The 13,540-nt window shown below is 39.8% G+C and overlaps 1 protein-coding gene across 6 annotated transcripts in view; it reads right to left on the bottom strand.

Annotated features, from left to right (window-relative positions):
• Positions 1-449: 449 nt before the first annotated feature.
• Positions 450-13,540, bottom strand: part of sash1a (SAM and SH3 domain containing 1a) — a 170,928-nt gene continuing 157,837 nt past the window's right edge. For all 6 annotated transcript variants that reach the window (XM_008397744.2, XM_008397745.2, XM_008397748.2 and 3 more), the window contains 8 exons: positions 12,510-12,642; positions 11,697-11,866; positions 10,776-10,985; positions 9,521-9,671; positions 9,018-9,146; positions 5,070-6,094; positions 3,096-3,227; positions 450-2,759 (listed from right to left, as the gene is read on the bottom strand). In XM_008397744.2, the coding sequence (XP_008395966.1) occupies positions 2,499-2,759; positions 3,096-3,227; positions 5,070-6,094; positions 9,018-9,146; positions 9,521-9,671; positions 10,776-10,985; positions 11,697-11,866; positions 12,510-12,642 (2,211 nt within the window). In that variant the 3' untranslated portion in view covers positions 450-2,498. The remainder of the gene's footprint in view (positions 2,760-3,095; positions 3,228-5,069; positions 6,095-9,017; positions 9,147-9,520; positions 9,672-10,775; positions 10,986-11,696; positions 11,867-12,509; positions 12,643-13,540) is intronic.

Consider the following 13,540-nt stretch of genomic DNA (forward strand, 5'->3'; position numbering starts at 1 on the left):
TTAATAAAGTGCTGCTACTAAAAGCTAATATAAGATAATAATACAGTACGTCTAGCAGACGGGTTTTAAATAAAAGAAGCTATTGTATTACTTCTGTTGTGAATCCACGTGCTTTTAATTTTAGCCTCCTATTTAAAAATGTCTGTGCAAAATTGCAGTGTCCCAGTTTATTAAATTGACTAAAAAATAAAAAAATGAGTCATGCACACATCCTTCCTTTACTGCCTGTTTTTCAGTTGCACTTCCAGCTTATGTGGTGCCTTCGTGTTCCCTTTAAATGTCCAAGACTAGGAGGAGCCCATACCTTATTGAATGGACGTGGAAACTCACCACAGTAAGAATAATGGTTAAACTCATCGGACGGTTATGGACCCCAGGACAATTCTGAGACTCTCCACTGGAGAGCCATATCACCCATATCAAGGGCAGAAACTGCTAGATGATCAATATATAGCAAGAAACAATTTATTATTTATATTTCGGAAAGACAAATAGTTATGGACATTACTTTTTGTTGTTTCAATACACAAGCAAAATCTGTATGGACAATCATTAAGTAGACGAAAACCAAATTAAATCATTTGTACACGTATTTTACAATACATACTGTAGTTCCTTACTGAGCAATGTGCAGGAAGGTATTGCTATTTATATGATACAGCTAATTACAGTTGATATGAATAAAAAAAAAAAGAAATAAGTTATTAATACAACATCAATTACACATAGAGAATGTGCAACTTCGGCAAAGCATTTCATGTATGCAATCAAGAATTTAGTTTTTGTAAGACTGAAAAGCTGAAAATGAGTAACTGGAGGTTAACACATGGTTGGTAAATTGGCATTGGGAACTTAATACAAAAAAAAAAAATTAAATACCAGCATAACTCATTAAAACCCTTTACAATACCTGACATACATGTCCATTTAGGGACCTGTGAAAATATGTAGCCAATTTTACCTATAAAACCGCTAGTTTAACCATCTAAAGTGCATTTACAGTGTCAGTATTTTCATTCTTTTACAGAACGCTTCCTGGGTCTTACTCGTTTAAACTGTGACTCCATCCTCATTTTCCCAGAGCACCACTTTGATTGATGAGAGAAGAAGGCATCAAATAACCACATCAAGTGCCAGTTGCGGAAACAAGCTCGGCAACAGCAGCTGGTCAGAGTTTATAAACGAAACAAACGGATGGAATAAGTCTTCAGTCCAGTACTGGCAACGACAGATATGATTTTAAACACTTGAGAAATGCACACGGGGGAATATTTGTTTTGCTCAGTTTCATGCAGAGTGCACAATCCCAATGTTCTTAGCCATTTTCTTGTCAATAACGTTCCAACAGTCTGCCTCCCCTCAGAAGGTCCCTGAATTTTGAGACATTTTGCTCGACAGTTTATTCCCGATCCTGCGCCGGCACTGATTGAACGTTTGACGGTACTCCTCAAGAAGCTTTAATTCCTGAATGTGCTCACCAATGTGTAGGCGGACTGGTGGATTCCACATGTGATCGCTAAGATCTCAGCTGAATCTTTGTTTTTCTTTAGCAAGATGTACTTTCTGTGTATTCCAACATGGTCCAGGGAGATTCAAAATGGGGGGACTTGTCGTCTTGTTCTTTGGTCCATGTGCACCACCAAAGCAATTGTGTATATATATTTAAAAAAAGAAAAAAGTTTTCTTGACAGACGCAATCAGATGAAGAAAAAGCCCTGCACGTTTTTGCACAGCTTCTTGTAGCTATTCATTCATATTGGTAAGGCAATTTAAAGTGTCCCTTTCCACATCGAGGAATGTACTTTCAGTAAAAGCTGATTGTGATTACTGCAGCAAACAAAGCTTTCTGTAAGACTCACCACACACCGTGGTATGCCTTGAAAAAAAGACGTATCATAAAAGTTGAAATATAAAGACATCATTTGTTTTATTTTTTTATTTTTTTCAAATGACTACAAGCAGGCCTGAAACAGGGCCTCTACCTTCCAAAAGCAAACGCAAAATTAAACGTATAAATCCTTTTGGAATTCAGTTGTACTTTGTGCTATAATACAGAAACATGGTACAAAATAAGCCACCTGTAATCCACTGTTTGGCGTGGGTTCATTCATTCAGACTTTGATCTGCCTTGCCGTAAAAAATGAAAAACATGGTTCAGCTATGGAATATGTAGGAAGTAAACCATTTATATAGTTCAGCAAAAAAAAAAAAAGAAGAAAGGAAAATAATTTTAATCTTACAAAGAGTGTGCTGTCGTTCTTAAAGGCAGATCAAAATCTTTAATTGAAGACTTTAGGGATGTCCTTAGAATGGAAGAAAACCAACAGAGCAGTCAGTCTTGATTTATTTTTCTAAAGGCATCTTATATCTTCTCTTGGCTCTTAACGCCGTAAACATTAAAGAAGGGGTAGCTCTTTTTGAATGTACTTCACTGCTGTGCTCACTTCGTTGTGTGGCCACCTCCAGGTTATGTTTTGAAACAGCGACTGGGCTTGAGATTAGGACTGTGTTCCTCTGTGCGCATTGACCAGTCGGGCCTCGCTGATAAGACGGCGGGTGTGCCTCTCGTCCCGCACCCCGGCGTCCCTCAGGCTGCTCTCCGTTAGCGAGGCCACGCGACTCAGCGTGTCGACGCCCACCGCCGCCAGAGATGGGCCGTACATGGGGAGACCAATGTAAACGAGCCAATCAAATACTGTGCTGATGTTGCCCAAGTTAACGGGTTTCCGGGACATCTCTGTCAAACCTCTGGAGGGGATCTGAAATACGGAGGAATGCATTAGTTTTACAGGACTTCTCAAATTACTGTGCACTCTGAATATACAGTATTATTTCCCCACTGAGGGACAGTAATGTCCTTCATTGCAGGGGAAAGGGGCAGGGGGATTTATTGTGGGAGTGTTTACGGTCCCCAATCAATTTATTTATGGTGAAATAATGGTAAATAAGACCATCTAAAGGAAACAGCTTTGAGAATCTTCATTGCCACTAGTCACAAACAAATTCAAATCTGTCTTGAACATCTCCAAGACAACATTTCCCTCTTAAAATTATTTTACGGTAATAATTTTCAGGTAAATAACACGTTGCCTTACAGCCATGCGGTGCTGTTTTCGTAGCTCTTTCACTCTGAGTTGGTCCATGCTGGAGGCCACGTCTTTCACTGGCTGCTCCAAGTCCTCGGAGTAACGCTGGATCAGTGCCTGTGGAATGCCACATCGGCCGTGCTGCATGAAGAATGTCAAGAGGGACATGGTAAGAACAGGTTAAGAAAATGGAAACATTTTAACCCAAAAGAATCTGGGTTTCTTTTTTGTTTTGTTTTCAAACAGATATGCATAAGCGGACATCATGGAAGGTAACCGACGGCTGTATTCTATCTTTATCCCAAATCCTACTTTCATCAACAAAGAACCCATCAAAAGTTACAAGGCATCAATATCTGATTGGAGACTTTATTGCAGCCACTGAAAGTGGTTCCAACTCAATCCTGAAAATTTATGAAATGCAGGACATTTTTAGAAATAGAAAAGTGCGGAAAATGGATAATTAAATATGGAAAGTGCAAATATTTATAGTTTATTTCTTGCATATATAAATCTGACCTCATTTCCTTGGCCCTGATTCAGGTACATTAATCTTCAGCAGGAGTTTAGCAAAGTTTGGTGCCTCTCAACTCTGCGTCCTTTCACTGCTGATAAACAGCAATCCCGCAGAGCTGTTTTGAGCTCTTCGACACTATTTCAGATCTCACCCCTTGATGCCCCAGTCTGTTTGAATTTGTGTTTGTTTTCCTGTCAGAGTTAGGGCTTCCAATGTGTTGCAGGGGCAGAGCCTGGAGTCTAAGTGCCAAAAGTTTTTACGATCCCGTCTGCCTTCGGTGAGATCCAGCCCATAAACTTAGCAGTTTTAACCGCATCACAGAGAGGGCAAAGCCGCAATCTTTCCTTCTCAGCTCCAGGCAGCGTATTTATCATCACACACATACAACCTCTTAGCAAATAAATACTTCAACATCATAAAGCATCCACACAAACAAGACGCACACAGGCTTTAGGTTATGCTCTGCTCCTGTTGTCCTGGGTTTTTATTGGTATAAAACAGAACAACTTGGAACGGAGCTGCAGTCAAATTATGACAGAGTGAAGTTAAGCATGTTACAGCCCTGAGGGTGCTAAAAGGAGTTTGACGCCAGACAAGTATAGCCTAGAAGTGTTTTGGAATCCAACGTTTTCATATTAACTGTGGAAAATATGACTGGAAATGTTTTAGTGAGTTTACCCAAAGAGAACTGACCCAGCATTTTATGGGGTTCTGAGCAGAATTTACTTTACATTCAGTTGTGTTAACTGTATAATTTTTCTTTGTATTTGGACAGTTTCTACATTTGTCATTAAAAAAAAAACAAAAAAAAACTATCAAATAGATTAACATTTCATAATAACAACCATTTTAAATTGTATTTAATTAACAATTCGGCAAACACATAATAACTTGTTTGCTTCTCTACAAACATAAACGGTTCATTTTTGTTGTCAAAGTTTTCCAGTTCCCAGTCAGAAAAACAAAATGAACAGGTGCTTAAGTGGAAGCTTTCCAACCAAGTCCACACAAAAATCAGTGATAAATATAAGTACAAACTATTTATTTGCACTGTACTACCGATAATTTATTCATGAACATGATACAGATGATATTTTAAACCTACCAGAAGTTAACAATGCCACCATTTATAAATTCCACTTGTTTTCTGATTTGCAACCATAAATCACTAGATTTGGTGCAACATTATTTTAAGAATATCTGACTTCTGAGAGAACATAATTGCAGCATAATTGCTTTTCTATCTATATTCTTAATAAGAAGCAAAGCACTCTATAGTGCCCCCTGCTGGCTTGGAGGATGGTTTGAATATGTTTTGTTGTCAGCTCAGACCCTAAAATTTTTACCTAAACTTTTTTTGCAGCTAAAAAGAAATAGCTATGGAAGAAATCAAAAGTGAAAGTCTGTGTGCTCTGCATATAGTTTTTCTTAGGTTGATTTTGATTTTGTAGTGCTGCTTTTCTAACCTTGTCAGAATAAGGCTCCTCTGTCAGATCAATGCTCTCAGCCTGCAGTCGTTGCTCCAGAAGGGTGTGCAGATCAGGACTCGTCTTAGTGTGAGAGAGCTTCCTCGTCACGGCCATTTTACCACCGAGATCCGACAGCCACGGAGGTTGCACCGCTGGTGGGGAGCCTGAGTCTTCGCCTATAGATGACGCCGATGAAGTGGCACATGGGCTGGGAGGAGGACTGAAAGTCTTAGCAGGGAGAGCAGGGGCGATGAGGACAGGGCTTGGGCTGCTGCTGCGGACTAAGGGGCTACTCGGCTGGGAACGATTGACGGAGTGTGTAGGTGAGGCGGTGGGGGATGGCGAGGAGGGCAGGGAGAGCGACGGGTGACGGACTCCATTGACTAGTCTTTCTCTGGATTTTTTGGCAGGAACAGGAGGTGGAATGGGAGGCTTCTTGGGATGTGTCAGGATGATCCTTTCCCCACTAGCACTAGAATCAGGAGGACTTGGAGTGGGACTAGAAAGAGACTCTGGAAGTTTGGGAGGCTGGACTGTTGGGCACTGGTAGCGGAGAGGAAGCTGGGAGGGTATGGGTGGTCTAACAGACCTTCCTTTAGGACTTACTGCCGGTGGCCCTTTTTGGGTTGGAGTACGCTCCTCCCTGTAGACCTTGACTGGGCTGTTGGCTACTTCCTTTGCTGTTTTAACCGCAATATTCAGATCATCCTTCTGCTCGAGGTTGTGTAGATCTCCCAAAGAGTGAGAACGTTTCCACAGTCCAGACGGCTGTGGGAGACCATCAAGGTCCTCACAGCTGCGGCTGGCCGGGATGGGGGAGTGCTTCTGTGTTTTGCGGAGTCCCAGTAAGTTGAAGCCTTTCAGGGAAGGCTTGATGAAGAAACTTTTAGGGAACTTTGATCGCTGGTTTTTGCCATTCTGTTGCAGAGCCTCAGTAGAAAGAGTCATAGGTAGGGTAGGGTAGTCTGGAGACTGCATACCCGCTGAAGAGCGACTGGAACGGGATGCTTTTCTGTTTTTCCCTGCAAAATAAAAGTCCATGCTTAAAACTCAGGTTCATACAAAGATTTTTGCTTCTTTTTTTGTTTTTAAAAAATAAATTACTAGGTAAGCACAACATATTTGTAATAAAGCATCAAATCAATTAATGCTGATCTTTCTTTTGAAATTGCTGTCCTGTCTGAGTGCACGTCAAACGTTCACTGTTTAATAAATTAAATAAATTGCTTAAATGTATTTTATTGGCAAAATCAAAACAAAATGTCTGTGAAAAATGTAAGTGTAACTCAAACATTGCATTGTTACTTATTTTATCAAATCAAGTCGTTCTAAGCTTTCATATTTAAAGAGCCTAAGAGTGACAATGAGATCAGCTTTTTCTCTCACAGTCTGAGACCGATTCGCTGTTGCCAAAATACCGATTTCTAAATAAAGATACTTGGATGGGACTCTTTTAGAAAGAGGATGCAACAACTTACCGTTTGTCTTTTAGCTTACAGAGCAAAATGGATGAATGAAATGGAGGAAAGCCACATAGATTTTAAAAAGTGTCATGAGAGATACAAAATGTCTAATTAGCACTGATATCTTATAAAATATTTAATGGTCCCTGTATCTAAATGTTCATATCAGATTCCCAACAGAAGATCCACAGTTGGACAGTGACTGTTTTTAAAGTCAATAATTGATGTGAGATTACAAAAGACAGTTCAGTTGTAATTTGTATTGGAGCATAATTAGTGATATTTCTTGAAGCATCATAGTTATAATGCATTTTGATCATTACGAACTTGATGAAGTTTAGATTAAACTGACAGCTAAATCAATTCAATCACAATATCCTAATTTATTAATATACTCTAAAAAATAGGTAATGCAAATAGCCAGCATTGGTATTGTTGTTTGCATCAATAGCCATCTACTAAACATGTAAATGCATTCCAACAGAACACATGATATGATAGTTTGGAAGATGTGCTTCATCTAAAAAGAGAAATGAGACATGTTTGAGAAAAGTGTTCAGGCCTCCACAGCATTTGGATTTTTCAATCGAGGAAGCGAGAGCTTGAGCAACGCTATTATTAACTAAAACAAATCATTTATCTGGTGAAATTTGCATGAATGACAAAACTTTCTGTTGCATGCTTTATCTGACTGACAAGGATTATGACAAGAAGTCAGACTTTCTCAGTTCCCATTTGAAAAATACAATAATTATGCCTCTCCAAAGCTGTAATTCCAACTTTGAGAGGCAAAGGTCTTTGGGAAGCCTCGAGTTCAAAGTCCAACATGGCTGCCACTTGTACAAAAACTATTTCTACAGACAGTTTGTCTCAAACCACTAGTGGTGTACAATCTCAATTTGTTCATGTGTCCCTGGTGTTTGAGCTTCTACACTGGATGATTATATCTCTTTTTTGGCTTATCTTGCTACTAGAATCCATCACCAAAACAATCAGTAAAACCAACTAAATTTCTGTCTTGCAGAAAGCCTGTTTTTTTTTTCATTTATTTTTTTATTCTCCACTAAATTGGTTGGTGCGTCTGCGACAGACTGGCGACCTGTTCAGGGTGACCCCGCCTCTCGCCCGGAACGTTAGCTGGAGATGGGCACCAGCACCCTTCCCGACCCCACTAAGGGACAAGGGTGTAAAGAAAATGGATGGATGGATGGATGGTTGGTGCGTCTCTAGGTTTAATTGCAAATAAAAGCAACAGAAATAGGTGGATTGGAAATGAAGTATAGCTGTGGAAGCCTGTAATTACAGAAGGAAATGCTGAATATTAAAACACGTTATGCAGTTTGTTTGCGAAGAGCTTAGTGGCATGAAAGGAAAATAAAGACAGACAAGAAAAAGAGGCAGAACAAAAATAAAAAAGCAGCACCGGAGTCCCTTTTATTATTTTTATTGAACAACTTTTTAGATCTATATTGGCAGATTGCACACTTTACTGTTGTGCCCAAATGACACAGTACACATGTAGGGGAAACCAGTGGCTACCCTGGAGCTGTAAAGATAAAGAAATAAGATAAAGCAGTGGTTTATGAAAAATGAAGCTGGAAAAATTGATGCACTAAATGACAGAAGGCGGCGTATGCAGAGAAACAGTGTCCAGAAAAGAAAAACAAAACAAAAAATAAGACTTCAGCAATCTTTTAGAATCACTCTTTGACACTCTGCACACTGTAAATGAAAATATTTTCATCACTTTAGGCACATACTCTACTGTGCAATATATTCACCTATAAACACAAAAATTGGCAAAGACAAATTAAAGCACAGATCTGAAGGGTTTTATAAGATTCACAACTTAAAGGAAACATAAAAAAAATAAAACGCATTTTCTGACAAAGCTACACTGCAAGTTTTTAGTCTGTATGTATTTATGCCTGCCACATCCACACAACCCTCAGCAGAAATACTCTACGAGTTCATATTCATCTTCCTGATATCCGTCTATAGGTCTGGCAGCCACATTTGGGCCGGTAGGGAACACATGTCCACAGCTGGGCAGGGAGTTTGCCCTCATCAAAACAGTTCTGCGTACTGGGCCAAGTCTCTCCCTCTGTGCTCCCAACAACAATGTGGGGTGGACTAGGCTTAGAGGTCTGGAGCCGGGCTCCCTCACAGCTACAACCGGACTTTGGCACTGACGGCACAGAACGCCTACAGGGTGGAAAGAGGGGTGAAGAGAGTGCAGTGAAAGCAAAGTTTTTGGTTTTTTTTTCTAATTTCTAAAGCACCCACACAAGAAAAGGGTTAAGAGAAGAAGGTAAGATGAAATTGGCATTGAAGCTTATTTGAAGTGAAGGTTATTATGCAAAAGTTTAGAAAGTAGTGGAGAAGGGAAGGAAACTGAAGGAGGGAAATAGTGAGATGTGATAAAGCAGTAACTCCTATTGGGTCGGGGTAAGATAGCTGGACTAAGTAAAGCAATCATTACCATTTTCCAGATTTTCATTGCTCTCGTAGCAGCCTGAATCCCTCGGGGAGTCCCCCACAAGGCCTCGACCCTCTGACAGCAGCTTCTCCTGGGAACCTGACAATCCGCTGCGCTCTGGATCACTGCTGCCTGGAAACGCAGGGGAAAAAAAAACAGAAAACTGCCTTCAGAGTACGGAGACTTTTTCATCTTTTTGCACATTGCAAGCACATTCTTCATTGTATTTCATTGGGATTTAAAGTGAGAGACAACACAAGCATGCTTTTTAAAATTTCTTTTAGAATTTAAAATCAGAAAATTGCGATTCATGTTTGGCTCTTTCATTGCACATCTCCAAAATGCCTACACAAAACATGTAAGTGAAAAGCTACAAATGCGCTTGCGGTAAAGTATGAACGACATCCAGTCATTGAACAATGTCTGTTTTTGAGGTAATATAGACATAAGGAGGCAAATGGGTAAACAAACGAAAAAAGCCGACGTCTGAGCTCTATTCTACTCACTGTCGTACTCCTGCAGCAGCTCCACAGCTGTGAGCAGCACAGCTCTGTGCTGAGGGTCTTTGATGTTCAGCTCATCCAGGTCTTCTTCCTCCAGCAGCTTGAACGTGTCCAAGTCCTCGTAGCCGTTGAACAAAAACGTGGGCATGTGCTCCTGTGGAAAGGATATGAAAAATAGAGAGAGAGAGCGAAGAACCCGTGTCAGGATGTAGAGAGATGAAAACATGCAAATATAACACGTTAAAGAAGAAAAATAATAATTATAAAACACAAAGTCGTGGCATTTAATATAGGAATCAAATCAAAGTAACCCTAGGTTACATCCAAAGCCGATGTCCTGATGCAGCATTTAAAAAAAGGTCGCTCACTATGCGTGTGTGTGTGTGTGTGTGTGTGTGTGTGTGTGCGTGTGCGTGCGTGTGTGTACAAAGTCATCTGACATCAGTCAAACCGCTTCCACTTTTGTTCTACAGCTGTTAAAACCAAGTATTTTAGATGCCTCAGATTTATTTATATCTACTTGTAGAAGTAAGGAGGTAAGATTTAAAATCTTTGGTGAAAAATGATGCATCTACATTGTCAGAAAAATGTAAACTTACTGAGATCAATTTGAATTTAACTGAAATGAGTTAAGTAAATCTTATTCATCCATGGTTTGTTGTTTTTTTTAAGCTGACGTGTGCGTCAAACCACAAAACAGTGTAATTTATACGATAATTTTTTTTTTTCTAAGTAACAAAACTTTCTAAGTAATAATAAGCATTCAGGCCTAAAATATGTTGCTAAGCAGCGTGCGGCTAATTTAACTCACAAACTCTAAGAATCTGGTGCTGACCGATTAAACTCTAATGTTGTGATGTAAGAATAAGCAGCAGATGCACAATTCAGGCCCCAGCAACTTTAATCTGCGACTCTGCGGTTTGGCTTGCCGGAGACAAAACAAGACAAAGCCACAGGAAGTCTCATTTCTATTTCTATTTGCGAAGCCGGAGGCCCTCCGGTTGACTGGGTGGGAGGAGATGATAGTGCGCCCGGAGCAGGGTGCGGTCGAGCCAATGGGTGGCGCTAATGTTTGTGAATCAGTGTCAAATCAGATATTGTAGGCAGTGCAGCCTGTAATTGGGCAGGCTATATTTGTCTCGCAGACAAACTTAGTAACAACTGTTTGTTTTTTTTACTTTGAAAAATTTGTTAAGAGTAGCCTAAAAATATTTAATTAGGTATTAGCTCTGTTTTCTACCACGCTTGGTAACCACACCTTGAGGTTTATCCGCTCCAGCAGCTCCTCCACCGATGTGGGTTTGGGGGGTCGGCCCTTCCTCCTCCTCCGAATGGGCCTCTTGGGCTTCTCTTCTTCCTCGCTCAGCACGTCCACATAGATGAACTTGAAGGTGCCAACTTTGTTGTTGAGCAGACCCATCCATGTTCCCATGGGGGGCTTGCTGATGATGTCAATCACATCCCCTTTCTGTGGAAACCAAACAATTGTCAATTAAAAAGTACTGAAAGTGACTCTGGCAACAATCAAAATCGAACTTTAACAAAATTATCAACCCTGTTGTATACAGCCTTATCAGTAAAAACACCCTCATGTATTATTTTAATTTCTGCATGTATGAAATAAACCTGAACGGATTGCAAGTCGGTAAGCTTACAATGCTCACCATCATGTAGGAAATAATCATCACTCAACATGCACCTATGTACAAAGAATCTGCCTTTTTAATGATTTTTTCCAATGAAATCAGAATATATTTTTTAAATGCTGGATGTGGCCATCAACTCCTCAGCACAAATTGCATATCTATAACAAATTGACAGGAAAAAAAAAGTCAAGATTTTGTGAAATCTGCTGGATCTTGTGAAATCTTAAAACTCTCCCACAGCTGCATAGGAGGCTAATAAACTCAAGAGAAAAAAAAGTACTTAAAATTTTTGCTATTGGAGGTGGTTCAATAAGATATCAAATTTAAATGCTGTACTTTATTTCTCATACTTGTTCTCTTAAATATATTGTTTTTGCAAATGCAATTTTTACTCCTTTCCCACTTGTTCTTCAAGCAAAGTTATGAAATTTGACTAATGAGGGTTAAAGCTGAATAACAACTGAAGAGAGTGAGTGAAACAACAAGATGCTGTGCATTTGGACACATCCTGAACTGAGCAGAAAGTCTCCAACCTTCAGCTTAAGCGAGTCGGTGTCGTAGGGGCTGGGAGTGAAGTCGGTGTGGACTCGAGCGCGACCGCAGAACGGTCCCCTGTAAGGCGGCTCTTCGTCGTCTCCGTCCTCCGACTTCACGCTCTCTCTGTTGCTGGCCGATGAGTCAGTGGTGCTCACTGTCTGACCGCCTGTATTCAAACGTGCACACATATAAACATTTATTTAAAACTGAAGAAAACATGCCCGTACATTTGTCAGTGGCCACCTTTTATACAACAAAAAATGGAGTTAAAAAAAAAAAATTAAATGCAGACTTTCCACATACATAAACACAGCTAATTTTGACCAAACCCTTCTTCTAAACACCATCTATTTGTGGACACTGTCATAAAATGCAAGTGTCGGTAAGCTTTATGATGACAGGTTGGACATTATGATTATTTCATACAGCTCCCAATTTTTTTTTACTCCATTTCTGTCTGTGGTGAGGAAACCAAAAAGAAAAGTTCCCACCAAATCACGGCCGTATGGGAGATTTGTTGACAGACAGACCAGACAAAAAAAAGATGGAGGGTATGAAATTAGTAAAAAGTAAAACAAGAGGTCAAAATACAGTTGGCAGTTTTATGATTTAAAGGGTGAAGTCAGGATTCAAAATCATATTTGGTTATATAATCATATTATAATCTTAGGACCTCGCGTGTCATCCTCAAATCAGACACACAAAGTGGGTAATTCAAAGAAACCATCATTCCAACACTGGGGCTATGATTTTAGGGAATGTCTCCACACTCACAGTCTCCAAAAAAGAACCCAAAAACAAGTTCTTACTCATTGAACTCTGGCCGCTGAGTGAACTGCGCAGGCTTTCCACGGAGCCTCCGGCCTTCAGTTTGGGTTTCTCCAAGGAGTCGGTGTCTGGCAGAGGAGACTGTGGGGAACCAGGGGCTCCATCAGGACTGGACTGAAGGATGCAAATGAAGGGAAGGGAATGTAGATGGGAGAGTAATAGAACACGAAGAGAAGAGAAAACAGGGAACAAACATGAGAGATCAACAGAGGGTGTGAGTAAAAAGATGTTCTAAAACAGAAATGTGTTTGAAACTGTAACAACTAGCTGTGTTCTGCTATTTTTAAATTGCACTTTATAGAATTATTTAGTATACTTAAATAGCTGCCTATCAACAACTGGTTTTAAGTCTGACATCATGAGTTGCACATGCTAAAGTAATCCACAAGGTGGCACTGTGGTCTACTGAATAGCAGGAACACCTTGGCAAGAACTGTCAAAATTCACTACATTTGAGGTTGTTCAGAAAAAACAAACTGTGTATTTACTTACAATGTATCCTTTTTGCTATAAAAGCAACATGATGACAAGTATTCTGGTATGTTTTTGTCTTGTGACATAAATCTATTCCATATCACCGGTATATATAGTTCACACCCGAGGGATGTTCAGATAAAAAAAAGGGACGATTATGTATGATGCCTGTTTAATGGTATTTGGAGCCTTTATCTTAAACCATAAGACATAAATCTTTTTGTTCTGTGTCAAATTGGCTCAATAGATAAGTTTAGACATCAAGTGAAACCAATTGTAATACTATACATTTTCAGTCTAACACTACTGCTTTATGACTTTCCGTCTTCTGCAGCATTCTATTAGTAGCTGTGCTAACTTGTTGTGAGTAAATATGTCCACTTTAAATTGGTGCAGTAATTTTCTTTAACTTACATTTGACTAAACACTTTAAGTCTGGGAACTATAGTCACTTTATTCTGTGTAATAATGTTCATCTGAATGCGTTACAACTCACATGTCCAGACAAATTCCACAGCTGAACAAGTGTCTAAGCCAC

Source organism: Poecilia reticulata, linkage group LG21, assembly GCF_000633615.1.
Source record: "Poecilia reticulata strain Guanapo linkage group LG21, Guppy_female_1.0+MT, whole genome shotgun sequence".
Lineage (NCBI taxonomy): Eukaryota > Metazoa > Chordata > Actinopteri > Cyprinodontiformes > Poeciliidae > Poecilia > Poecilia reticulata.